The sequence below is a fragment of the Scatophagus argus genome, chromosome 11 (genome assembly GCF_020382885.2).
Source record: "Scatophagus argus isolate fScaArg1 chromosome 11, fScaArg1.pri, whole genome shotgun sequence".
NCBI lineage: Eukaryota > Metazoa > Chordata > Actinopteri > Scatophagidae > Scatophagus > Scatophagus argus.
In genome coordinates this window covers 8,326,445-8,351,037 of record NC_058503.1, presented here as the reverse complement: position 1 = coordinate 8,351,037, position 24,593 = coordinate 8,326,445, and the positions used below count along the sequence as shown (strand labels likewise).

Sequence of the window (24,593 nt, the reverse complement as noted above, 5' to 3'; positions counted from 1 at the left end):
ACGAAGGCAGCAAAGAATTAAGATTCACAGCAGCAAATAATCAGCATCCTCTTATTAGTTGCTGCCAGATCTCAGCTGTGACATTAAAGGATGTGCCACAGAAGAATAATGGCAGGAGTAAGAGCTCTTACAATTTCTGTTTGACTACATCTGGAGGTCAATTTACTCTTATTTATGGAGAGAAAGTGATGTAAGTCTCAACAAGCTCAGGAGCATAAAATCTCCTGAGCACAGGAGGAAAAATTGTGCTCGTCTCTCACACACAAAACATGCCTGTTAAAAGCTTCTTTCACACCCACACTCATACAACTTCAGTTTGAGTAAGAGCTAATTGTGAATCAGAACACTCGCAAGCACGGAGGATCCAACGGCTAAACAGCAAGTTTATTTTGGTTAGGATCAGAAACACAGATCATGTCCTGAGGGTGAGATGAGATCAAAATCCCCCGACTGAATTATGGCAATGATGGTTTGTGGTGCACGGGATGGGGAAGTAATGAGTGGGAGAAATGCTGTGTTACAATGTTCAGTGAATATGATTGGAGGGGAGCAGTTACTCTCAACAGCAGAGAGCAGCAGTGATCATTCCCATGGCAAACTCCAACAACAGGGAGACCACACATTATTGTAGCCACATCTCCCATTTCAAAATTCTCCACTTGCTTAAAGAATCTTTCCTTTTCAATAAAACCTAGTTTTAGTTGAAATGAAAAACAAAAGGCACAATGATTTTCAACTCATTCTTGTCTTTAATATGCACAAGAGTTGAAAGCATCAATGAGCCACCTTAAAGAGAGGAATTCAATCTAAAATTTATAAAAAGATATAAACAATCAGAGGCCAAAACGCTGTCTGTTGCTTTTCTCCTATTATTTTATTTAAAACAACTTTTCATTAGCAAGTAAAAATCTTGCAACAAACATAAGCTTGTATCCAATTCGGATACAAGGCAACAAAATTGTAAATCTTTAAAGTGGCTCGGTCTAGTCTGCTAGTTCTGGACTGTACACCCTCTCAATAGTTTTGTTCAGTAATAAACAGCTAGTCCCAAAAACAAGCCTGGGCTGCTTGTAACAACCCCACCCAATATTTACCCCAGTGTGACCCTCCCCTGCACCCCCACCCCGCTCTGACCCCCTCTCAGTAGTTAGCAGCCAACCAGAGGATCATAAAGTCTTCGAGACCAGGGTTAGGGTTGGGTTCAGAGTTTGACACCTTGAACCTGCACCCGCACACCAACTGGGACATGGGACGGTACATTTTAAACATCCCGTCACCAATACGAAGAAAAAAAAAAAAACAACAATAACCCAACCTGTTCCAATTTATCTGCATGTCATCACAATACATATGCAAAACTAAAAACAAGAAACAAAGAAATATTGCTTCAAAAGAAAAAAAAAAAACCCCTCCCCAGCCATCTTTGACAGTAAGGTTATCGTCCATCCAATGACTGTCAGCTGCAGCAGCTTTGTACAGGCTTTATGTAAATATATTCATATATTCATTAGACAGCAAGGAGAGATACACATCACATTTTTGTACAATTATTCAAATTTAGTGATGACATGTGACCTCTTCATTGAAAGCAGGTAAGTACTGTAAAGGTCAGGACCTGGACTCGTTTTATAAGTCTAGTCTTCGATGAGTATAGGTCCCTTTCTGCAGGCAGACATCAAGACATGTCCCCCAGACGTGTGCATAAGACTGAAGAAAAGAAAAAACAAATGGAAGCTCCACAGACTCTACCTGGAGAAGCTGAAACATCAACCTAAAATATTTTTTGAAGAGAGAATTTAAAGGAATTAAAATAAGCTTAAGGTCAAGATAAGCAATTCAGGTCGATTTTTGAGCTCAAGGTTTTTTCTTTTTTTGTTTGTTTAAAATCCCCCGTTCCCAAGTTTCACATTACAGGGGAGTCCCAAGCAAACAAGTTCACTGCATCACAGGACGTGACCGAGCTCCTGCCGCAGAAATGGACATCCTGTAGGGGGGATAAACGCTACAGCTGACAAGTTCCTCTTCTCTTAAGTCTCTGCGCCTTCACCTACAGGTGCTTCCTCCTGTGACAGGTATTCACATCCATGAAAACACAAGACTGTTGTCACTCTGCTGAATCAGAAGCAGGCAGTTAGCAGGTCTTACAGTTGTATGTACTGAACTTTTAAAAAAAAAAAAAAAAAAATTATGGCATTTTCTTCACATTTTTGATGATTTTTTTTTTTAAGCAAACTTGATAATTCAACAGAGGTCACATAAAAAAAGGTGACGTCACTGAGTCAGAAGTCCCATCAGTCAGTTTGCCACGGAGTCCTCTTTTTGCCTTAGAGCCCTTTCACCCCTCCACCTGCCCCAGGACTCTCCTGGGAGGGCATCGGGGGTCCGTGGATAATCATGGCTTAGTTCTGGGATTAACTCTTTAAACTGTGCGAGAGAGGGTTATTTGGGTGCCCAGCCATCGGGAATCCGTGTGACTAAGTGTGTCAGTGTGTGTACTTGTATGTTAGCGTGCGTGTGCGTGGGTGAAGTAACACCAGAGGACAATCCAGGGGAGGGAAAGCACAAAAATAAACCACAAACAAACAGCAGTATTTTCTTCCCCACAAGTGATATGATGGTTTCTAACAGAAGTATGCACACAAATTTTAAGTGTCAAAAAGTGTGTATATGTTTGTGACTGAAAATGTGCTTGTGTTTTTGTCTTCATGAAGACTTGACATTTGGCAATTTAATCTTGCCATGAAGGCTTTTCCTTCCTTCTGGTTTTATTTTTGTGTGATATTTGAAGCACTGGCAGATAATACTGGCAATCCTCCTGATGCTGGTTGCCAGATGGTGTTGGTGCCTGTTGAATGACCAGGACTCCTATGTAGGGTTGCCATGTTTGGTGAAGGATGACCATTTTAAAAAGGAAAAAAAAAAAAAAACAAAAACAAAAAACCCCCCCAAAAACAAAAGAACATCCCGCAGTGCAGACACGGGGGTGGGCAAATCCTTCACTGGTGAGTTTCCATGTTGAAGTGATGCTAAGTAAATCCTTCGGTACCAGGTTGCCAGGCTAGAGGAGAGATGGATGAATGTCTGGGGTGATTACAGAGTACCCGTGCAGCTGGTTGAACCAAACATCCTGGCTTTTAGAAATTAAACTCCTTTGTTTGCATGTTGGAAGCTGGATCAAAGTTGAAGGTCCCGCCTTGAGTGGTGTCGGGGATCAAACTGGGATCTTCGTCAATCTGAAAAGGACAGACAATATTGGGAGATCACAGCACAGCAAGTTACTGACCGAGACGGATGCACTAAATAAAAACTCTGAGGTGTTAAATCACTGGTGGATAACTTACATCGTCTCCTGAAAAGTACTGATCGATAATCTCAAAGGCTAGTTTGTAGATATCCTCATTCTCGTGCTGTTGCAGATTTTCTATCTTCTCCAAACCTGAAAAATCAAAACAATGAAAAACATACCCTTTCTTCTGTTCTTAACAGCAGGAACTGACTACTGTAGTAAATCTCACGGATGATGGATGATGATGGAGATGGAAAATTATATTTACTTACATAAATAATCTAGTCATTTCAAAAAATGCATTAATTTACCAAAAAGAAAAAAAAATACAAATGAAAAACTAGTGACTGACTAGTACAAATAAAAAGAGCAGACTGAGATGTACTGCAAACCATCAGCCAGATACAGACCTCCACACTCCTCTATGATCTCTGCAATGGTGCTGGCTTCATCTCCTGCCATGATGAGGATATTCTTCAGGCCGTCCAGGACAACCTGCACCACCTGGGAGTCCTTCACAGACAGCAGGTTACAGAACGGAGGGATGACATTCTGCTCCACCAGGAACTCCACCTACACAAACCCACACATACACACCACATCCATACTTGATTACAACATAGGTACATGGTTACAAGGGTTGTCACTGCACTCCTTTACATGCAAACAAGTCAACAACACCTAGTTTCATCCTTCACTAATATGGATAGTGACGATTCCTTAAAAAGTGTGAAAAGGGGAGGTACTGAAATTGTAGAATATTATATGAAATCACATATAGGTAGGGACAGTTTGAAAAAAAAAAAAAAAAAAAACCTCCCCTGTCAAATAAATAGAAAAAAATACACCCCTCAAAGCATGAATTGAAACAAGTTCTAGATTTGGTCCCAAAGCCCAGCTCACCTGGTCTTTCCTACCACTGATGGTAAGGTTGCTGATGGCCCATGCTGCCTCTTTCTGAGTGCCAAAGTCACCCTGTAGAGAGACAGTCTGTCACCGGGATGTGAACATAGCCACTCTTTTCTACAGCAGCACAACGCCAAAGCACACAGAAAAATCTGTCCTGTTTGCGTTCGGTGTTAATTCATTTATCAAGAGTTTTGTTGCCTCAAGCTACATACGCTTAACACCAACATTATCACCAAATTTTACCAAATTACCAAATTTTAAGTCTGATACCATCTGTTAAGAAACCTGAACATAAAGAAGAGAGAACGTAAAGCTGAAGGAATTTCTCTCGTGTTCTTCCACCGTGCACAAACCTTAGCCAGTTGGTGAATGATCATAGGAATCAGGCCAGCATCGATCACAGCTTGGACCTGCTGTTGGTTCCCAGCTGTAATGTTGGAGAGGAACCAGACTGCTTCCTACAAACAGAGCGATCGCAAAGGGTGAAAACCGGCACTCCTTCTCCCCGACACAGACAATACAGAACACTTCTCTCTACTCTTACATTACATTTTTCTCATTTAGCTGTTAAAAAAGTAATAACGCAGAGGACTGGCATACAACACTGTTTTTGGAATTTAGAGCAGTAATTCTGGTGTTACCGTCCAATCCCATACATCTTTAACCTGGTTACAGCAATTTAACATTTCTTTCTTGAACCTTTGTTACAATAAAGGTTGATGTGAAGCAGTTCTCTATTAACCCTTGTGTATATGTTTCTAAAAAATAAATAAATAAATAAACATGAAAACCAGTCAGATGTTGTTCCCTCTTAAAATCTTTTGATTAAAAATGCATTGCAGTGTAACAGACAATCATTGATCATATGTATCACAATAAACATTACTTTTGCTTTTTAAAAAACAAACAAAAATCCCTGCAAACTCTACTGCAGTGGTTAAATAAGGGAATACATACAATATCAAACCTCCTCCAGATATATTAGATTTCCTGACAGTGAAACAGATAGCTCTCATAAATGTCATAGACTTGACTGTAGTTCTCAAGGTTCAGACACATTACTCCTATATCCATGCTAAGCCACAAAAAAGTCAGACTAACTGAATATAACACCTAAAGAGACAACGACATAAAGGCGGAGATACCTTGTTTATCTTTTCTTTAGGGTGTGTGAGCAGGTTGGGAAAGTGTGAGAGGACGTCACAGTTGAGCACAACCTGTGTCTGCTCATCTGTACCCGTCACAATGTTACCCACCGCCCTCAGTGCTGCCGTCTGCAGTTTGAAGACAAAGTAGGAAAATAAAACAAAAAAGAAAGAAAGAAAAAACAAGAAATTACTTTGCTTCATTAATTCACTGAGAACAGAATTTTGAAATGGTCATCTTACTGTGGACAAAAGACAAAGGCTAATTCAATCAAGTCTCCACCTGAACTTTGACCTCCTGGTGGCTGAGGAGAGGCACAAGAAACGGAACGACTCCAGAATCAATGACCATTTGGATCTGCTCGTTGCCCCCGTCCGTCAAATAGGACAGAGCCCACACTGTGTCTACTAGGATCTAAACACAAAGACACATGAAAGTTGTGAGGCCAGTAAAGTAACTATGCTGTCAGAAAAATGGAATGCTGACAGCACAAAGCAAGCAAATCTTCTTTATAAATTCATAAATATCAGTAAATAAAAATGACTGGGACAATCACCTTTCACTCTGATACTTACATTTATATCGGTGTGATATATTAGCACACAGAGGGCGGGCAAAATCTGCGGGGAAAGAAAAGTAGGTTGTGAGTGGGAGGGATGTAGGCAGAGGAGTAGATGGATCAAATGAAGAAAAAAAAGGAGCAGAGTGAAAAGGTAAAAAAAAAAGAAAGAAGCCATCAAACCCAGACTTCAAATGTCGCAAAAAGAGCTTTATAGTTAGAAATTCTCCTGGGTGATGAAGCTGATTTGGTTATTGAAAAGACGCTGCAAAAGCCCTGTGTGACTCAGCCTGCAGTGAAACAGCTGCAACGCATCCATCTGAAAAGCCTGCACACACATGTACACACATGCACACCTCTTGCACGGTCTCCATGGGCGGTGGTGGATCCTTGTTGCGGCAGAGGTTAACAATGACCCAGGTAACATTGCGGAGGAAGGTGATGGGGATTGATGGGTTGATGAACGAAAGAAGAGGCTTGACCACACCCAAGGAGATGACATAATCCCTGCACTGCGGACCATCACCTGGACAGGACGGGGCGGAGGTCAACATAACTTTGAACATGTGCTACAAAGCATTTGCACACTTCAATTAGATGACTGCTACTCACCTATAATGTTCCCTAAAGCCCATACAGCCTGTTCACATACGTTCTGGTGGAGAGAGTGCAGCAGTCGCAGGAACAGGGGCACTGCATCTGGACACACAAACATCAGTGCATCAAAAACCTGTCCATGGTGACAGACTGTGCAAATCAAGTGACGAGCTGTCACAATTCATGTTGCTAATCTAAATCCAAGTGGGTAATAACAAATATTTAGTAACTCAAGGAATCTGGAACACCTGTGTCAACCCTGTTTTTGACACTCAGAGCATTTCAAAGGTATTAAAAGATTTCCTTTCAAGCAGCCAAAATGGAAATGCAAAATTAAATCCACACAACTAATGTACACGGTTCTACTCTAACTTATGCTATCTCTGTAACAGCCATTTAATCTCATGAACGCTGATCATGGTTTCTACTGTCCAGACATGTTGACGTTGTTTCAAAATAAGAGTGCACCGTTATCTAATAAAAACATTGTCCGAAAACAATAATTCATTGCCCCATTGCGTGAAAAAACAAATAAATTAGCTAGCGCGGCAGATTGCAGACAGTACACAAACAGAAACTGCAGGGAGGAGGCGGAATGTGAGGTCAACTTACTGGATTTAACCACAGCCTGAGTCTGTGCTGACGTCCCAGAGGCAATGTTGGTCAGAGCCCATGCTGCCTCAAACTGAAGAGACGGGCTGTGAGACAAAGAAAAAACAATAGTTAGGGGGGAAAAACAGTTAAAGACACAAGGAAAGCTAATTTAGTTTTCACAGCAGTGTGGGACAGAAAAGGGGGCGGGGATAAAACCTAATACTGACATGAACACTTCCTGAATTCCCAGCTGTTAATGCGTGTTCTTCAAGGCTATTTTTTTTATTTTTTTCCTCCCAAGCACCTAGTACACCTGTCTATTTTTGGTCTTTTACAACATCAAGCCTATTTTAATCCAAAGCTTGTTACTCGTCAGTACAGAGTGAAGTTTTCCATTATTGGTTTCTAAATGATGAAACACACAATAATAGAATTTGCACCATTCCAAGTGATCCTCACACCACCCACCAGCCAAATGCTAATAAATCCAGGCACAGGGTGGTCAGTCTGTCTACCCCACTAAATATTTCATCAGGCAATCAACCATGATCTACAGTTCCCATTGATTTCTTAATCTATAGCTGGGATGTGAAACAGGGTGTGGTGCACTCTGTAAGATAGTGCTCGCTTTCCTGTTGTACATGTCATTGTGACCTCACTATTTGATTAGGTTGAGCTGGCCTGGCTTTCTGCCACTATGCTAGAGCAACAGAGTACACAATTATTTTCTCGACGGTGCTCATGCGTTATATTCTGCATGATCTCAAAAATAAAAGAAAGGTCCAACATAAGCTGGTCTTAGATCTTAACAGAATGCATTATCTGTTGCTGGTCGCCACGGTAAAATTCTTACAATTTCTTCCTTACAAGTTCTTCCACCCCCAACTATTCACCCCACCACCACCCCCACCACTCGGTGAACACAAGGTCCTGGGAATTGGGGAACTCCGGGAGACAGGAATGCTGTTATATTTGGCTTGGCCTAAACTGAGAAGACCAGCCAACTGCCCAGTGCGCCTCCACACACTCTCACGTGTGGACACGGTAGGATGCACACACTCTCATGCACACAAAGCCTCTGTTGCAGCAGACACTTGTTGTAGCAGCTTCAGTAATCCATCACAGCAGTCCAACAACTAGAACACTCAGTTCATCCCATTGGAGAAAAAGAACACTGGTGACAAACACAAACTGTTTTTGGATGCACTCTTACTTGTCGTCCCTCTCCAGGCATTTGACTAAAATGGGCAGGATCCCAGATTTTATCAAGTCATCAATGGGAGGGTTTCTGTCACTTGAGAGCAGTTTTCTGGAAAGGACAGAAAAAAAATCTCAAGAGCTTCATACACAAAAAACAGATGGTGTATTTTTGCGAGTGTCCAGTCAGTCCCTCACCTGGCTGCCTGTACAGCACTGAGCTGGATGACTGCATTATCACTGGTAGCATTCTGTAGTGATAAAGAGTGAAAGCCACAATAAATGTTGGTTGTTGTAGATACATCTTAATGTGTAATGGAAGGCTTGAATGATGCAAAATCTTACCTGTAATATGGCATCAAGTGTAACATTTTGCTGCACAAAGAGACACAGAAATGAACATCAGAACAGCTGTAGTCACACTTTGCTAATCACATGCTATGATTGAAGGAAGCCACTCCAACAGCTGAGTAGAGACGCCTGACTGGTAACCTGTCCAAGCCTGTACTTTAGGTCATTACGGTACATGTAGTCTAACAAGTAAACATTTTGATCTCATTTTGCTCAGGTATTATTTTCACAATGTAGTATGTGCGGAGGAGTCAAATGACAAAAAACCCAAACAGAGGTGACTTTTTCAGCATAACTGAGAAAACTAACTAAAAACAAACAAAAAAATTTCAACAACTGACATGCAATCACAGCACAACACATAATATTTATGTACACATGCTAAATTGATAAGTTTACACTGAGACTTAAGACCTTGCCCACTGCATCTTTGACATGAAAATTAGTAATCCAGAATAAAAGAATATACTTTGTGGCTTTCAACTGAAACAGATGAAGTGAATTACGATGAGCTGCAATCTCTCTTCTCCCTGGAGTGTTTATGCTTGTGACTCTGAACATCCAATAGTGCTGAAAGAACAAATCACATGGAAGTCTCACCCAACTTCCAGGCTACTTTGTTTTTGTGTCAAATTGATATTTTGGCTTTCTGCCACTAACAAATTTTAAGACAAACCCCTACATTTTAACAGTAATAGCATTAGCTTTCAATCATTGCACCCATGAAGCTTTGACAGGGTGTCTGTGTCTAAGACAAAAAAACTCACATAACAAGGTAATAAGAACATGGGATAAAAACAGCTTGGATGTGTCATGACACAGTCACCCAGTTTTTGATCTGTGCTCTAAATTTCCTTTCTCATTGATGCCGCTTTGGGCCACACTAGGACTCAAACTTCAGTTTGTGATTAAAATGCAGATTGGTTTACTCTGCAGGATATTCTCCTCATTTCATTCATCCACTAAAACAACATCATCAGAAGTCAGTGGCTTTAGAGATGTTTTGGACAGCACATTATTGCACTACGCCCACATACAGCGTATTACATTATGAAGAGAAACAGGAAGACAGGCTGAAATTACATTATATAGACAAAAGTATCCAGATACAGCTCTTTATGGGGCTGCTTTCAAGGGTCGGACCCTTACTTCTAATGAAGGGAAATCTTAAGGAATCTTAAATCCTCAGCATACCAAGACATTTTGGACAGTGCTATGCTTCCAACTTTGTGGCAACAGTTTGTGGAAGGCCCTTTTCGATTCCAGCATGACTGTGCCCCAGTGCACAAAGCAAAGTCCATAAAGACATGGCTGAATGAGTTTGGTGTGGAAGAGCTTGACTGGCCCACACAGAGCCCCAACCTCAAGCCCATTCAATACCTTTGGGATGAACTGGAACTGATACTGTGATCCAGGCCTTTTCGACCAACATTAGTGCCGGACCTCACAAATGCTCTACTCCATGAATGTGCAAAAATTCCTACAAAAACACTCCATAATCTTGTGGAAAGCATTCCCAGAAGAGTGGAAGCTGTTGTAGCTGTAAAGTTGTTTATGTGTTTAGAATACAATGTCATTTAATTCCCTGTTGGTGTAATGGACAGGTGTCCAAATACTTTTGCATTCTGAGCAGCAAAGTTCTGGATCAATAGCCACAGATTTTAAACACTCAGAAATAATTGGAAAAAATTGAATTTAGTTTAGGCATTTGGCATCAGATTTTGCCAATCCAAAAGACTGGACGCTGATGGTATTTCATTTGTAGAAATACAAGATTAGATTGAACATGACAATTAACTGTAGTCTGTATTATTATTTGATAACGCATAACAAATAAAACTAAGACTAAGACTTTAATCAAGCAGATTTGTTGAACCATTCACTGTGTATAAAGAGGGACCTCTCACTACACAAAAATGGAGCCAAAATACAAATATATGAGCACTGCCATCCTGGTGATGTCATTTAGCGCCACAGTCTGCACAGTGGTGATTGTGCAGTAAAGACACAGTATCGAGCTCCCACCCATACACCCATCCTGTGAAACATGATGTTTCACCTTGTTTTTATTGCCTGATAACCAAGCAAAACCAAATTTATCAGAAAAATGAAAAACTGAATCCACATCAGTGTGATAACAACTAACAGAAACCATCTTGAGGAAAAATGTATCAGACATGTTCTCGTAGTTTTTAATTTGGCCCACGACCCATCTGCTAACATTGGAGGGGGCAGGATTTATGACCTATACTGCAGCCAGTCACCAGGGGGCGATCAAGATGGCTTCTTTTTTGAGGAGCTCTTTACGGTGTTGAACACTAAACAAGGTAAACAAAATGACAAAATAAACTCACTAAAACCACAAACAAGTAGTTGCAGCCTCCAAACATACACCAATACACCTCCAAACATACCACTGATTTTGCCCTCTTGATTTTAACTCTTCTGACCTGATATCCAGACAGTCCAGTCTCAACGGCATCGCTCTCATATAAGCACACACCCACACTTACTCCTTTGAAGTCTGAGTCGACATCAGAGTCCTCCAGACTCTCCTCCAGTGGGACATTTCTCTTCTTCAGTAGATGTTCGTCTCGTTTGTTCTGACACGAGGGGGGAAAAAAAGACAGAAAAGCAATGAGGGGAGGGGATGAAAGTCTTCATTAAAACATTCATGGTTTCTTAAAGTCACAGCGAATCAAGGCCTACCTCAAAAAATACTCATCTCTCTCTCCCAAACTTTTACTTTCAGGAGCAAACCCTACATGTTAGAAAACCCACTCTTGGTGGTTAAGTCAGTGAAATTTGTCTCCAGGACGGTCCACAAAGCAAACATAAAATTATCTTTGAAGTACACTGACCCCCCTCCAAATAAAGCAAACACACATTCGTTCCACATTGAAATACAGGGACACACATGTATACACAGAAAGACCCACACATCCCTCAATTTACAGGGCATGTGAGTCAGTGGTAGGAGGAGATTCCCTTGCCCTACATTCCTGTGCATCATGCTGATGTGCGTCACTGATGACTAATCAGCTAGTGGTGCGCTTCTTGCTGCTCTGATCCAACTAAATGGAATGTGCTAGACTTGAGAACACCTCAGCACTCCATAACAGTGACACTAGATTTCAACACTCTTGCCCTTCAACAGACTAGTAAGGAAGGAAGCAAAGAGCTGGGAAGGAATTAGGGACATTCTGATACAAGCACCAGAAATGTCTCCAATACTGCCTAAAATGCTGGATTAGGTATTGATGAGTACACAAGTCTATGCAGTGATCTGTAATCATATAATGTCTTTATTAGGAAAGACAGATTTTTTTAAATGCACAAGTAGCCCATGACCATGAATGGCAAAGGACTTGTGTAACTCCAAGCACAGCCTTAACAAAGTATACACCTGCTACAAAATAATAATAATAATGGTGACATATATATGTTTGACATGCTGGTACTGGAGCTGCCAATATGCAAAGTTCAGGTATCACAATCAGCATCAGGAAGAAAGAAAACAGTATAAAAATGTACTGTTAAACTATATTAAAATTTTTAAGGCTCACAATTTCCAATAAAAACATTACTGTTGTCTGAAAACAGTATTGCTTCTGAGTGATTCCTATCTATGATACACATCTTTGCAACAACAACTGGAATCCAGAAGTTAACTCTATTACCAAGCAGCATCTTGACGATCTGCTCACAAACTACGATGATCTGAATGGTGAATATTTTTAAGCTTCTATTTCCATCTGAGATTATGCTCACAATTCTAACCAGACAGAAAAGAAACATCGCACCAGACACTAGGTTCAGTTCCCTCTGACTCTGGAGACTTGTTTGCCTACAGAAAGTATGATTATATTCACAAATTAGAATAATATTCAACATGGCTTGTATTTGCAAGGTGAGGTTTTTCTTTTATTATAACAGCCCTGGAAGAAATCTGCATGGTCTTAAACATCCCCTGTTGCAAAAACACTTATGGTTTAATGGATTATAGCTCAGCAACTACAAATGAACAGATTATGGGCCCTCTGCAGGATGTAGTCATGGTTGTATTAGAGTGTAAATCAAGTGAAAATGATACTAACATAACCTCAGACGATTCATCACAACATGTAGTAATGTAAAGAAAAGGTTAGTTAATGAGTTGTTCAAGGTGTATCACATGGTGGTAGCGGTGGTGGTGATAATGCATGTCCATGCATGGCTGCCAGTGGCTCACTTGTGTTCACTGATGAGGTCACTGCTGATGACAGCAGCAAAAATAAATGCATACATCAACATAATCATGTCTGTTTGGATCAAACTTAATCCACCAAATATCTTTGGACAATGCCACCATAAGCAGCAGAAGCACAATTCTATATGTATAAAGCAAATCGCTGAACTAACACCAGTCCAATGCATGAGTTTTACAGGAGATCAGAGTGAAGACGAAAATGAGAGGATGCATGCAGCTTGTGATTTCCATGGGTCATAGACTTAGGCAGTTAAATTGAGGCCAACAATCGAGAAAATTCAAGTACAGAAAAATGAGCTTCCACTTCCACTGAAGTTCATTTTTCCCTGTGACAAGCAATTTCAATAAACAATCTATTTTATTGTATAATGAATAAAACTACTCGTGGATTGCATTACAACATCTCAGAAAAGCAGTTTTTGGTTTGCAAGTGGAATTTCCTGGAACAGATATACACCATACAGACTATTGTGCAGTAACGGCATGAGATGTAGCTTGATAAAAAGCAGATAAACTGACTAATTAGTCTTAATCTTAATCTTATCTGTTAACCTAAGGACAAAATGAAACTCAACTGTTGTTTAACATGCTTGCTGCATGGGTCATGAGTCTGTACCATAAATGCTGAGCCAAAGATGGCTTCCAAGGCAAAGAAACAAACTTAACTATTAACTGTATAGCCTACTTGAAATTACTGAAGTAAGTGACAACAGAGTTTGTCAACATCAAACCATTTTTAGAAGTATAGTTGGCTTTCAAGTATAAATGACCAACAGCTGGCAGAAAATTAATCTGAATGTCCTATTATGAGCCTATCCATTATTTGGATATCCATTATCCATTAACTTTTCTGACATGTTGCAATTGTGATATGAATTGCAATTTTAAAGGGAATAGTAATTTCCACCATTAAATTAGTAGATAAAAAAAAAACGTCTGAAAGGAACCTTAAATACCGATGGACCAACAAATACAAAATATTTGGGGTTGCAATTAATAACTTTGGGGTAAGAGGAACTTACACAGCTGTGCTTCAAAACAGAACTGACAGATCGGTATAGGAAGTATGGAAGGAAATCAGAAGCACATAGCTTGCAACAGTTCTCATGACAAATGTTTCACTTTAATTTGGGCCTGAGCAATATTTTTGAAATTAATAATGAATTAAGCGAATTAATGTTGTGAGATTCTATAAATTTGAACATCCAACTCTGCACTAATTTACAGCTTTTATTTCCTAACTATTTTGAAAACACCATACAGTTGCCTCCTCACAACTCTGCCTGAATTTCCTCAATGCATCCAACTCCACTTGTCTAGAATCGTAGACAGACAGACTCAATACTTTGAGGCCTGGTGTATGTGTGTGTAGACAGATGGTGCATCTTTTCTCACCTTTCTCAACTCAACCGTCACCTCATTTCGATGTCTTCGCATAGTCTGCAACAAAGAAACAACAAGAAAAACAATAAATGATAAATCATTTGTTTATTGACACTTGAGAAATTCAATTGCAATGGCATTAAACAGACATTCAATTGTATGTTTTTCCCATTAGATTAGATCACGCCTTATTAATAAACTACTTAAATTTGGCATCTTATAACTTCTTGCAATGACTGATGACTTTATCAATTTAGGCATAAATCTGTAACCAAATTCTAAAAACAGAAGCCATCACCAACACGCCACTAGCAATTAAAGACAGTAACTAATTGCTGTATTTGTGAATATGTTGGGTTTCCAGTTCATCCTGAACAGTTTGAGATGGACTAAGATCTTGTGACTGTTTGAAGAGGTTCATGTTGCCTTCCTAAATAGCCTCTTGCGTAATCTGGGACAGTCATAACTCAGGAGGCTGCAGAGCAGAGTGGTATCTCCAAACCCCTGCAAAACAACAATAATGCCACTACACTGACCCAAACAAAAACGTCCTTTACAGACAGCAGAGCATCGAAATACGATAGACCAGAAAAGCCAGACTTCCAAGAACCACGTATGCAGCCCAGTAGATTTACATTGGTTTAATTTTACAGATTTTGTCTGCTAAACCCAAAATATCAGCAGTTTCTAAAACAAAGAATATAAGCCTCTGAAAACAAACTTGCTATAGACTATAAAAGCACCACAGTTAATCAAAAATAAAATCTGTAATTTTGCAGGTCAAGAAATATATGACATTTCAGGTTAACAAATATTTGACATTTGAACCACAAACACAATATACCATACCCGCAAAAACAAAAGAGGTACTTACAAACTGAGTCATGTCGGACTTTATTGCTTTGCAAATTAAAGCTGTTCCTTATGATGTCAGACATGAAGAGCACTCTGTTGTGCCTGACCTAAATAAATAAAACCCAAACTGGCACTTTCTTCCTGCTGTAGTCTGAGTCATCCATTTAAGAATACTCAAATTCATGGAAAGGCTCTTAAGAGGACCCAGACATCCAAGATGCCTGAAATAGCATCAAGAATGCACTTGGCAAAGTGTGTCTGTCATAGTAGCCATGTGCTTGTCACACTGACTCTAAGTTTCAAAACAACCACCTATGAGACATCAATCTGTGCAAATGGGTGGCTGACAGTGAAGTTCAATGGATGGATATTGAAGGGCCATTTTCAAGCCTTGTTGGTCAAACCTAGGGCTGAGCAGCAATTTTATACATTACATATATATATAATGTATGTAACTCAAGCAAGCCTGAATATTAGACTAAATACTCCTTCCTTCAGTCCAACACCGTTAACTATAGCCTGTTTGAACTCAGCCTTTACCAAATGGTTTGGTCATCATGTCAATGAGTATTACAGACAAATGGTGTCACTGAGATATATTATAATTAGACTTGTTAGTTGAATGATGCTGCAATACGCAGCGTCTTGGATGGCAGTCAATTTGCCAGTAGGACACACAGCATACCGGTGGTGATTTCTAGAACATGAACTGCTAGTAAAGCCATACATTTACGTTAATATAGCAATGTCCATCTGTAAAAAAAATATTAAAATATACCTATTTTTAAAAATGTGAAATAACATTAGAGCGTCAGAGCAAGTTATAATTAATGATAATGCTAGCTCAATGTTATCCAAGTCTAACGTGCTTTTCTCCCCTTGACAGATCCAAATTAAACAATGAATTCATTACTATTAACTGGTTTTTGTCATCAATTTGCTCAATCATTTGCTACTTTTCACATCAAAGTAAATCGTAAAACTAAGGTCATGCCATCACCACCATTCAGCGAACTGTTTCAGTGGCTTAGCTAACAGCTCAGTTTAGCTGGCTCACCTGGCATTACATGCTAGCTATTTGCTTGACAACGTTAGCAAGCTAACAAGGAGGGGCAATGTTTGGTTAGGGTGGATGTGGAACAACCATGTATTTCAAACTACAAGAATTGACGCTTGGCTAATAGCGATGCATTTAAGTGACGTTCGCTCGTTAGCACTGGCATTACTTCAGGTCAACTGGCTGTAAAGCATAGCAAATGTCAAGATTATGGTGCCGGCCAGGCCCAGCCTCGCCTGCGACCGGTGTCCAGCCAACTAGCTAGTTAATGTTAGCTGGCACTGACAGCAACATCGCCTGTCCTTAATTCTCCCAATTACTCGGTCAAACTGTGATACTATCTATTCTTCACAAACGTTAACTTCTGGATTTTCGTGTTAGCTAGATAATGGTAACCCCATTCGCTTATTTACGGGGGAAATGTACCGTTATCAAGATAGGCCAATAAGCACTTCTGATGGCGAACTCTTCACGATAGCTTACATTAGCTAACTAGCTAGCTGGCTGGCAGCTGCAGCCGGGGCCAGGCTCCCCAACGAGGCCCAAAGACTGTCATTTTCTACGTTAAACTAACTCGATTTCTGATATTTAAGCTCGCATTTATTTGTCAGCTCACCTCGACATCACGTCCCTTATTTTTAAAGCTCTTGATGCGGTGGTTTTCTAAGCCGGCGTTTTCTGCCATGACTGTATGGGGTTTTGCTGTTACTCCGGCTTTTGGGATATCCTCCGTGTAAGACGAGGTACGGCAGCTCCTGTGCTGCTGCTGGCTGCAGAGAGGGGGAGGACGTAACAGGACGCAGAGAGAGGGGAGGAGTTAATGCATACCTCCTGCATGGGCCGTCCTGGTTTCTAGGGCTTCCTCGACGCAGTCATAATAAATTCACCTTCGTCTTAATAACCACAGCAACCTCGCCTGTGAAAGCTGTCCGGATCAATCGTATTTTTGATACAGAGAGAACCGACCAGAAAACATAACAGGACTCTGAACAAGTATGCCTCCAGACACAAAAGTTTAATGAATCGACAATATTTGGATTTGCTTGTACAATAATATCAATAGTGCAAACAAAGACAAGCATTTGAAATATTTGACAATCACACTTCAGCAGCTGATATGCAGTGCCAATACAATACAACAAATTGACATTTTTTAACCATATATCTCTAATCAGAGACGAGCAGCACCAGCTCTGGTAATATTCTGATATTTAGAATAAATTAGACCATAAAATGATTTCAGGACAAGAAAAATCCGGGATAACTAAAGGGCAGTTCAGAAACGTGATTTAGAAATCAATCTTAATACCATTTAAGACCTTTTGGACTTTGTAAAACATTTCCGAGCACGGTCTCCTAAGTGTACCAAAGATAAAAATAAGTCTCTGGAAAGTGCACCAGTCTAGTGTTTAAAACCATCTCTGTCAACTCATACTGAAACAGTGACTTTAATCAAAGAGTGTTGAAGTATTCCTGTTTTTAAAAACTGTATTTTTAATTAAAGACGGCAACATAAAAGTGCATGGGATACTGTTGACTGGTGTGTCAGGATTGACAGCTGATCCTTCATTAGTCCAAACAAAAAATGACATGCTTTGTCAAACCAAAGAGACATATCACTTTGATCTGTGACTCAGATAAATACCAATAAATAAACATTGCACCCTGGGATGTCAGTATGGCATGTAGGAGATGACAGTTAGAAATATATGTATAAAGCAATGTCAACAAAACCAGAACAATGGGAACGTTTTTAAGGTGTGTCAGTTAATACAGGATGAATACCATTAACACAAGGTAATGATTTGACAGTTTTCCATTAGCACAGATCATAGCTGACCAATGATCAGAAATCCTTGATCCTTCAAGGATAATCCAATGCCCATCAAGAGCAGCAACAAAAAAACAGTAATCACCGGAAACTAAAAGAGGCAAAAGAGGCATTCAAGCCACACATAATGATACAATCACAGTCACACTGTTGTGTCACAGAGAATGACAATGGACTGAGGCTGAAGTGCTTCTTTAGAAGATTTGTTGTTCAAACAAGATCTTCTCAAATCCTTGTGGTGGGGTGTGGTAGAAGTCACTAAACTGGCAGTCTAAGATGGCACTGTCATCCACTGGAACAAAAGAACAGAAAGACATTGTATACATGTTAACTTCTTAGAACTGATTTTTTTCTATTAGCAGCATTTAAGGGAAAGAAAAAACACATATATATTGTGCAAATCCTTGGTTCACTATTTCTTAAATAGTAATAATAATAAATGTAATAATAATATTGTTATTTTGGTTCTACTATCACATCAAATAGGTGTTGCTTGGCCAAGCCATGCATCCATAGTCAGGGTCGATGGGTCAAACATATCATGGTTTCAAACGTATGTAAAAATGTGACCCCATTGAATATTTGTAAATTGGAATTATAAATGACTCCCTGGAAGGCCCTTAGTAACCAGTACTATTGGATTATTCTGAAAAAATAGCATGAAACTGAAGTGATGTCATGTAATGTCTTACTTTAGAGTAACAATATAATGATATTAATAATATCAGCGATATTCCAACAATTTTCATCATCATTTTCAGTTTCATTGTTTATCCTGCAAAGTTACTGGTTGTGCAGAAATTAGGTCAAATACCTTCTAACGCCAGCTATTTGAACATAATCTCTCAGTCTACAATGTTATGTTTTGTATAAGCTTGTTAATACTGAAATCTTGCCGGAATGTGGTTAACTCCACTCTGGCCTGGAATTTACAGTTAGCAATTAGTGATTGACTAATCTTATAAACTGGTTCTCTGCTAGAGTCGCATCACCTTCTGAACAAATATTCTCCCAAGACCCCTTGCACAATAACAAACAGTGTCCCTGCTCTGTTCGGCTGTTGCCAACCTGAGGTGTGGTCACAGCAGACGTGACGCTTGCAGGGCTCCTTGTTAATCACTCCTTTCAAAATCAAATCATTCAATGACCACAAACCCCTGCATATGCCACACCTGCAGATTAAAAACAAAGTTGTTCTCCAATGCAAACTCTGAAGAATCCAATTACAAATGGAGGCACAAGGTGCAGATAAGTAGAGAATAATATAACAAAGCGACCATGTGTTTCAAAAGGAGTAACAAAACTATGCTGTGGGGGCAGCCGTGGCCTAGAGGTTGGAGAAGCAGCTTGTCATCAGCAGGAAAAATTTAGGTGTGGTGGAGTGATTAACGCGAAAAACGCTCCCCCCTTCCGTTAGCCGGCTGATGTGCCCTTGAGCAAGGCACTTAACCCCCAAATATGCTCCCTGGGCGCTTGATGCTGCCCACTGCTCCTGTGTGTGTTTCACTGCATGTAATTTGCCGGGTGTTGCATGTGTGTGTTCAACTAAGGATGGGTTAAATGCAGAAGACGAATTCAGTGTGTGTATGTAAAAATATATATACTGTCAATAAAGCTGATTCTTCTTCTTCTTCTGTGGCACAGAGCTACAAACCCAATTGTTGAGATGCTGTGTAAAATGTAAAAATAACAAAACTGTGCACTGACAACAGTTATACAAAGTGTCCCTGAGCCCATGCAGTAATGTCCTCTATATGGTCATATGTTTCACAAAGTGGTGAACCTCCTTGCTGATAAATAATTGAGCCTTTCGAGGATGCTCCTTTCATAAGCATTCATGATAAAATCACCTGTTACCAATGAAGCCAATGAAAACATTAAATATATTGTCTTTGTACAGTTTTAATTAAATATACATAAAAATGATCATTTTATTTATGTTTTACACAGCATCCAAACTTTTTTTGGAATCAAAGTTGAAATTTAGTAAAAACTTTGGCAGTGGGCTGTTTACAATTTTAGGCTTTTCCATAAGCAGATTGATTAAATCTTGCATTTTTTATTCACTTTAATTATGTGCTTTGCTCAAATTCAATATCTATATTTTATGACATTGTTGGTAATCAGTCATTCCTAAATGGTCACAGTTAAATTAAAAAAACAAACCTGATTAATACAATACTAATTCTCAGAAACATATTAGTGAAAATCAATCAAAAGTTTTTCTTGCCCTTAAAACATAGTTGATTTTACTGTACATGTGCAACACAACATTTATAGCACAGTTAGAAAAGATATTTATGAAGATGTCCAACGTGCCTTTGGGATGACACGGACATATTTTCTTGCTCAGAACAAATTATTATTAATTATTAGTAATGCTTTAGAAGGTGCTTGCTCAACAAAACTAAAACAAATGAGTCACTGGATTTTCTACATCAGCGTTGCTGTAGGACAAAAACAGGCAAATTTGATTTAAAAAAGCCTTCATGTTTTCTTTCCAAATGTAAATCACCAGTTGATTTTACTGACTTGCTTCACATCAGCAAGAGAGGAAAAGAGAAGCGAGTCAAAGAAATCATCTGCAATAGCCAGAATAAAACCTGCATGTCTTGATGCTCTGTAGCGAGACTGCAGCTTCCTGCTAAAGGCAACGTTCTGACTAGTCCACATCATCACTCTTGGATGAGTGGAATCTGTCTGTGGTCAAATATTCAGTAAAATGTAAGACTGTTTAAGTACTACTAACGACTAAGTGTTAGGTAAAAAAAATGCACAACCAGAGCCCTCTAGTGGAATAAAATTGTAACAGCCATAATGGTAACAACATTCATCTAACAATAACTAAAAAAACTTACCATAAACAACAGGGTACACAGTGCCTCGGATCCCTGAGGCAGGACAATGCATGTTCTTTCCATTCAGATATAAATTCAGCTCCACGTGGTCATATGTGATCCCCTGAGACACAAACAAAAATAGAATTAATCACAGAATTTGTGACCGTAAATCTAGTTAAAGATAAACGTTGAGATTCCTTTCATTGTTCAGCATACAGCAGGACTAGCAGTAAAAGCTTGAGAAAGTCATTTAGCTTTAATTATCGCTGCATAATCACAGTCAGTGACACTTCCATCCAAGCAGGAACTCCGTCTGATCAAAAATGTCAGCTGTTTTGATATCAAGGGCTTTGTACATAAATTGCATTAGTCATCTATACACAGCTGCTGTGCTGATTGAGCAGTATGGTAAAGAATATATGCACTTAAAACTGAACGGAAAACCGGTGTTAGACTGGCATTCATGGTAAACTTTGTTCATCTGTAAACCTAATTGTATCACTTAGTGGTGGCAGTGCTTCATGTAATCGTGTACCTTCAGGCAAATTAGTTTAAATAAAGTTCAACTGAAGTTTTTGTTCAGTAGTAGTATGAGAATAAAAGGTGTAATAAGAATTGAAGCGTTCCAGTATGTTGGGCTGTAGCTTGTGAAATTATGTAGAAGATATTATTGCACACCATGCAACATCATTCTAAATGAACACAAAAAGTATCACAGATGTAGTGTAGCTGATCATAAGCTGCACAACAGCAGTGTAGTATTGGATGTTGTCATGTAGGAGTATTCTTGTCCATTAGAGGTGCAATTCTTTGTGGATTAGTTAATCATAAGAGAACTGATCAGCAACTATTTTGATAATTATCCATTTCAGTCAACTTTCAAGCAAGAATGTCAAATATTTTCTGGTTCCAGCTTCATAAATGTAAGGAATCTGCAGTATGACTAGTTCATCTGTATAATGTTCTGCTCTATCCGAGTAATTGTATGTGTTTTGGTGGTGTCTAATACAGTTCACATAAATCTAGTACTGCCACTAAAAGGCTTGAGGGGATGACAGAGTCATCAAATTTTAAATTACAGCAATTTAGAAGGACTGTATAGTGTCATAAACTGAACATGATTGGACACAATGCAAGAAAACTTACTGCTGCACCAGCCCACTTTCACTATCCATTTTTTCCAGAGCCCAAGTCTGTGCTCATTAACATCATATTTTACTTAATGATTTCTGAGTAAATGTTGTATCCGTGTAAAAAAAATTCCATTACGATTTATAAAATGATGCCAAATAGTAAATTAGTGCACTAACAGGAGGCTATCTGAGCCTTATTAAACCATGTGATTACTGATGTCAGCCAGATGCCTTGGAAGAAAAAGGAAAAAAAAAACACAATACCAAATTCTACTGTGGGCCTCAAAGGATCAGCAGGCCTCCAGCAGATGACTAGTCTGAATGGGCTGGTTAAAGTTCAGTAAAAACACACAATCTGCACTCACATGAGACAGCTACAGACTAGAGAGATCACAGAAACCATTAGTGATACGCATTTAGTCTACAAGGATTCATTTGAATCTCCTTATGAACAGACTGTCTTGCTCTTATAACTCAGAGAGTGAAAGAAATTTTGCACTTACCACAATGTCACCCTCCTGAGGGAGGCTGTTTGCAGGTAGACGATTCTTCTCTTCATTGTTGTGGTACACAGACCCATCATGCCTCAGGACAAGGCTGTTTGTGTCTCTGCCCAAAGGCACTTGATTAAGATTCACTTTCTGCGTAGCCACACCTATTCCCCACACGCCTAAACACAAAGCAGAGCACTGAGCATCTGTGGTTCTAAAACACCACTTTAAGCACAAAAACAAAAATGCACACCTGCAACCGAATGCTCATAAAACAGTCTGTAGCTAGTGTGGAGCTGCGACAGAGTAACTTTGCTTAACTGTAATTTCATTTTTAATTGTCTTTGTAAGCGAGCAGAATTCCATCAGCCACCATGCAGTCACAAGATAGTGTGGCTACCAAAAATTGCAGTGTGTCTTATTGATAGCTGCCACTAGGATTGCACCAGAAAACGTCAATCCGGTAAGACAAAAAGAAAGGAGTTACAAGCCAAGTGCTTACCAGTGGACTGGATCTTAAACTCAAAATAACTTTTGTTCTGGTGAAGAGGAGCGTTGGCCAGACAGCCTCCAGTGCCACATATCCTCCGACCGCTCTTTACAATAACAACATCTGTGCCTGCAAAATAAAGAAAACACTTTGTAGTAAATGTAAAATTCTTCTCCTTGTTGATTAACCTGCCAAGTATTTTCCATGATTAATTTTTGTTTAGTCTATAAAATGTGAGCAGATACAGACAAATGCCCATTCCTATTTCCTAAACTCCAAGATAACAATTTCAGAGGGTTTGTGTTGTCTAGCCAACAATCCAAAGATATTCAGTTTGCAATGTACGTTCATGTTCATGCAAGTCAGACAAAAGAATCAAATGCTATCTTTTGCGGATTACTTTTTGCATGGATTGGTTAATCAACTTGAGCACTGTGCCACTGTTATAGCTAAGTTTATGTTCAATAACACTTAAAGCAGTTCATGTATATCAATACTGATGATAACGTCAGCTGAGACGAATTAAATACAACTGAGGTAAATCATATAAAATCCCCCTCAACTTAAAGCTGTATTTCCCTTTATGTTGTTTCACCTGGATGTTTAACCCAGTGCAGAATAATACAGAGCTTTGAATAGAGCTTTCAAACTCATTTGACAGTTATTTTGGTACCCAAACGTGGTCCAGTGTGCAATAATTTCAAATGAAAAATCGTTGCATACTGATGCCTTCGTGGTTTTTCAGACGAAAGAGTAAAAATGTTTTTTGAAAAAGTAACGAGGTAATTAGACTGGGGAAAAAAACAGACACGAATTATTATTAAAGCTTACTGTGCTTACTAATTTCTTTAACAAGTGTTGAGGGAATATTTAAAAGTTAATTAGAAAACAATAATTGTTAATCACAGCTCAATTGTAACCAGTTGCCGTCTCTGTTTGTAAGCCAAATAGTCAAATTGCAACAAATTTAATAATAGTGGCGTTACATTAAGGGGGTGTTGGAACACACACCTGCTACCATCCCGTTATACTAGCACACATTTAACTGCACAGTATAGCACACTATACTGAATAAACGTTGTCTGAATTATATTTGTACACATACTTGGCCGGTAAAACCGATTCTGTTGGCTCTAAGAGCAGCTATCGGTTAGCGAGCTAATGGTAACGACGGAAGTAGCAAACCATCAGGTCATACGCTGCCAACTAAGCGTGCGTAGACATCAGCTGCCTGAACATTAACTGGGGGACTTAAGGGTGAACTTACTTACCCATGTGGTGAGTATCTAATTGAACAGTTGGCATTTCTTTGAGGGGAATATGCCCCGATCCGCCATCTCCACAGCAGCCTAGACAACACGTAAACATCGCAGCCATTCTTACCCTGACACTAGCTAAACATCCGGAAACAAACTCATACCATCAAACCAAAGAGTGTTTGGTGTTAAAACGTCATGGTCCCCTAACGCCACAGTGACACACCGCGGCAGAGGTCGGAGCTACATAAGCCCCTGCTAACCAACTGTATCCAATCACAGTGGCTAAGATAGGCAGTTGCTCCTGATGGCATGGAAACAAGGGAAGAAAATCAAGGTCAAAATTTCTACACGTGACTAAGTAACTAT

At 39.5% G+C, this 24,593-nt stretch overlaps 2 protein-coding genes across 3 annotated transcripts; both read right to left on the bottom strand.

The window, feature by feature from the left end:
• Nucleotides 1–726: 726 nt before the first annotated feature.
• kpna3 (karyopherin alpha 3 (importin alpha 4)) lies at nucleotides 727–16,980 on the bottom strand. Of its 2 annotated transcripts, XM_046404110.1 has the most exons (17): nucleotides 16,800–16,977; nucleotides 14,284–14,328; nucleotides 11,153–11,242; nucleotides 8,634–8,663; nucleotides 8,487–8,539; nucleotides 8,305–8,400; nucleotides 7,110–7,195; nucleotides 6,513–6,599; nucleotides 6,257–6,426; nucleotides 5,917–5,961; nucleotides 5,624–5,755; nucleotides 5,341–5,469; nucleotides 4,549–4,653; nucleotides 4,190–4,261; nucleotides 3,697–3,859; nucleotides 3,342–3,436; nucleotides 727–3,233 (listed from the first exon to the last, which is right to left on the bottom strand). In XM_046404110.1, exons 1-17 carry the CDS (start codon nucleotides 16,866–16,868, stop codon nucleotides 3,135–3,137), a joined length of 1,566 nt encoding a protein of 521 aa, XP_046260066.1. In that variant the 5' UTR covers nucleotides 16,869–16,977; the 3' UTR covers nucleotides 727–3,134. The 2 variants fall into 2 exon arrangements, 1 of the variants encoding a protein (XP_046260066.1); XR_006844695.1 differs by lacking the exon at nucleotides 727–3,233 and having other exon boundaries at nucleotides 3,697–3,893; nucleotides 16,800–16,980.
• Nucleotides 16,981–17,177: 197 nt separating this feature from the next.
• On the bottom strand, nucleotides 17,178–24,513 carry spryd7b (SPRY domain containing 7b). The gene is made up of 5 exons (XM_046404119.1): nucleotides 24,240–24,513; nucleotides 22,981–23,097; nucleotides 22,491–22,657; nucleotides 20,873–20,975; nucleotides 17,178–18,306 (listed from the first exon to the last, which is right to left on the bottom strand). Exons 1-5 carry the CDS (start codon nucleotides 24,343–24,345, stop codon nucleotides 18,209–18,211), a joined length of 591 nt encoding a protein of 196 aa, XP_046260075.1. The 5' UTR covers nucleotides 24,346–24,513; the 3' UTR covers nucleotides 17,178–18,208.
• Between the last annotated feature and the right edge of the window lie 80 nt (nucleotides 24,514–24,593).

What these genes read in the sequence shown, in the direction of transcription:
- kpna3 (XM_046404110.1), bottom strand. Translation starts at nt 16,868, where the DNA reads ATGGCAGAAAACGCCGGCTTAGAAAACCACCGCATCAAGAGCTTTAAA. An exon ending in TCAGGCTGTGGTTAAATCCA is followed by an intron (nt 6,600 to 7,109) that starts GTAAGTTGACCT and finishes TTGTGTGTCCAG; the next exon opens with ATGCAGTGCCCCTGTTCCTG. An exon ending in TATATCACACCGATATAAAT is followed by an intron (nt 5,756 to 5,916) that starts GTAAGTATCAGA and finishes CTTTGTGTTTAG; the next exon opens with ATCCTAGTAGACACAGTGTG.
- spryd7b (XM_046404119.1), bottom strand. Translation starts at nt 24,345, where the DNA reads ATGGCTGCGATGTTTACGTGTTGTCTAGGCTGCTGTGGAGATGGCGGA. An exon ending in ATTAGATACTCACCACATGG is followed by an intron (nt 23,098 to 24,239) that starts GTAAGTAAGTTC and finishes TTTATTTTGCAG; the next exon opens with GCACAGATGTTGTTATTGTA. An exon ending in TGTGTACCCTGTTGTTTATG is followed by an intron (nt 18,307 to 20,872) that starts GTAAGTTTTTTT and finishes CTTTTGTTCCAG; the next exon opens with TGGATGACAGTGCCATCTTA.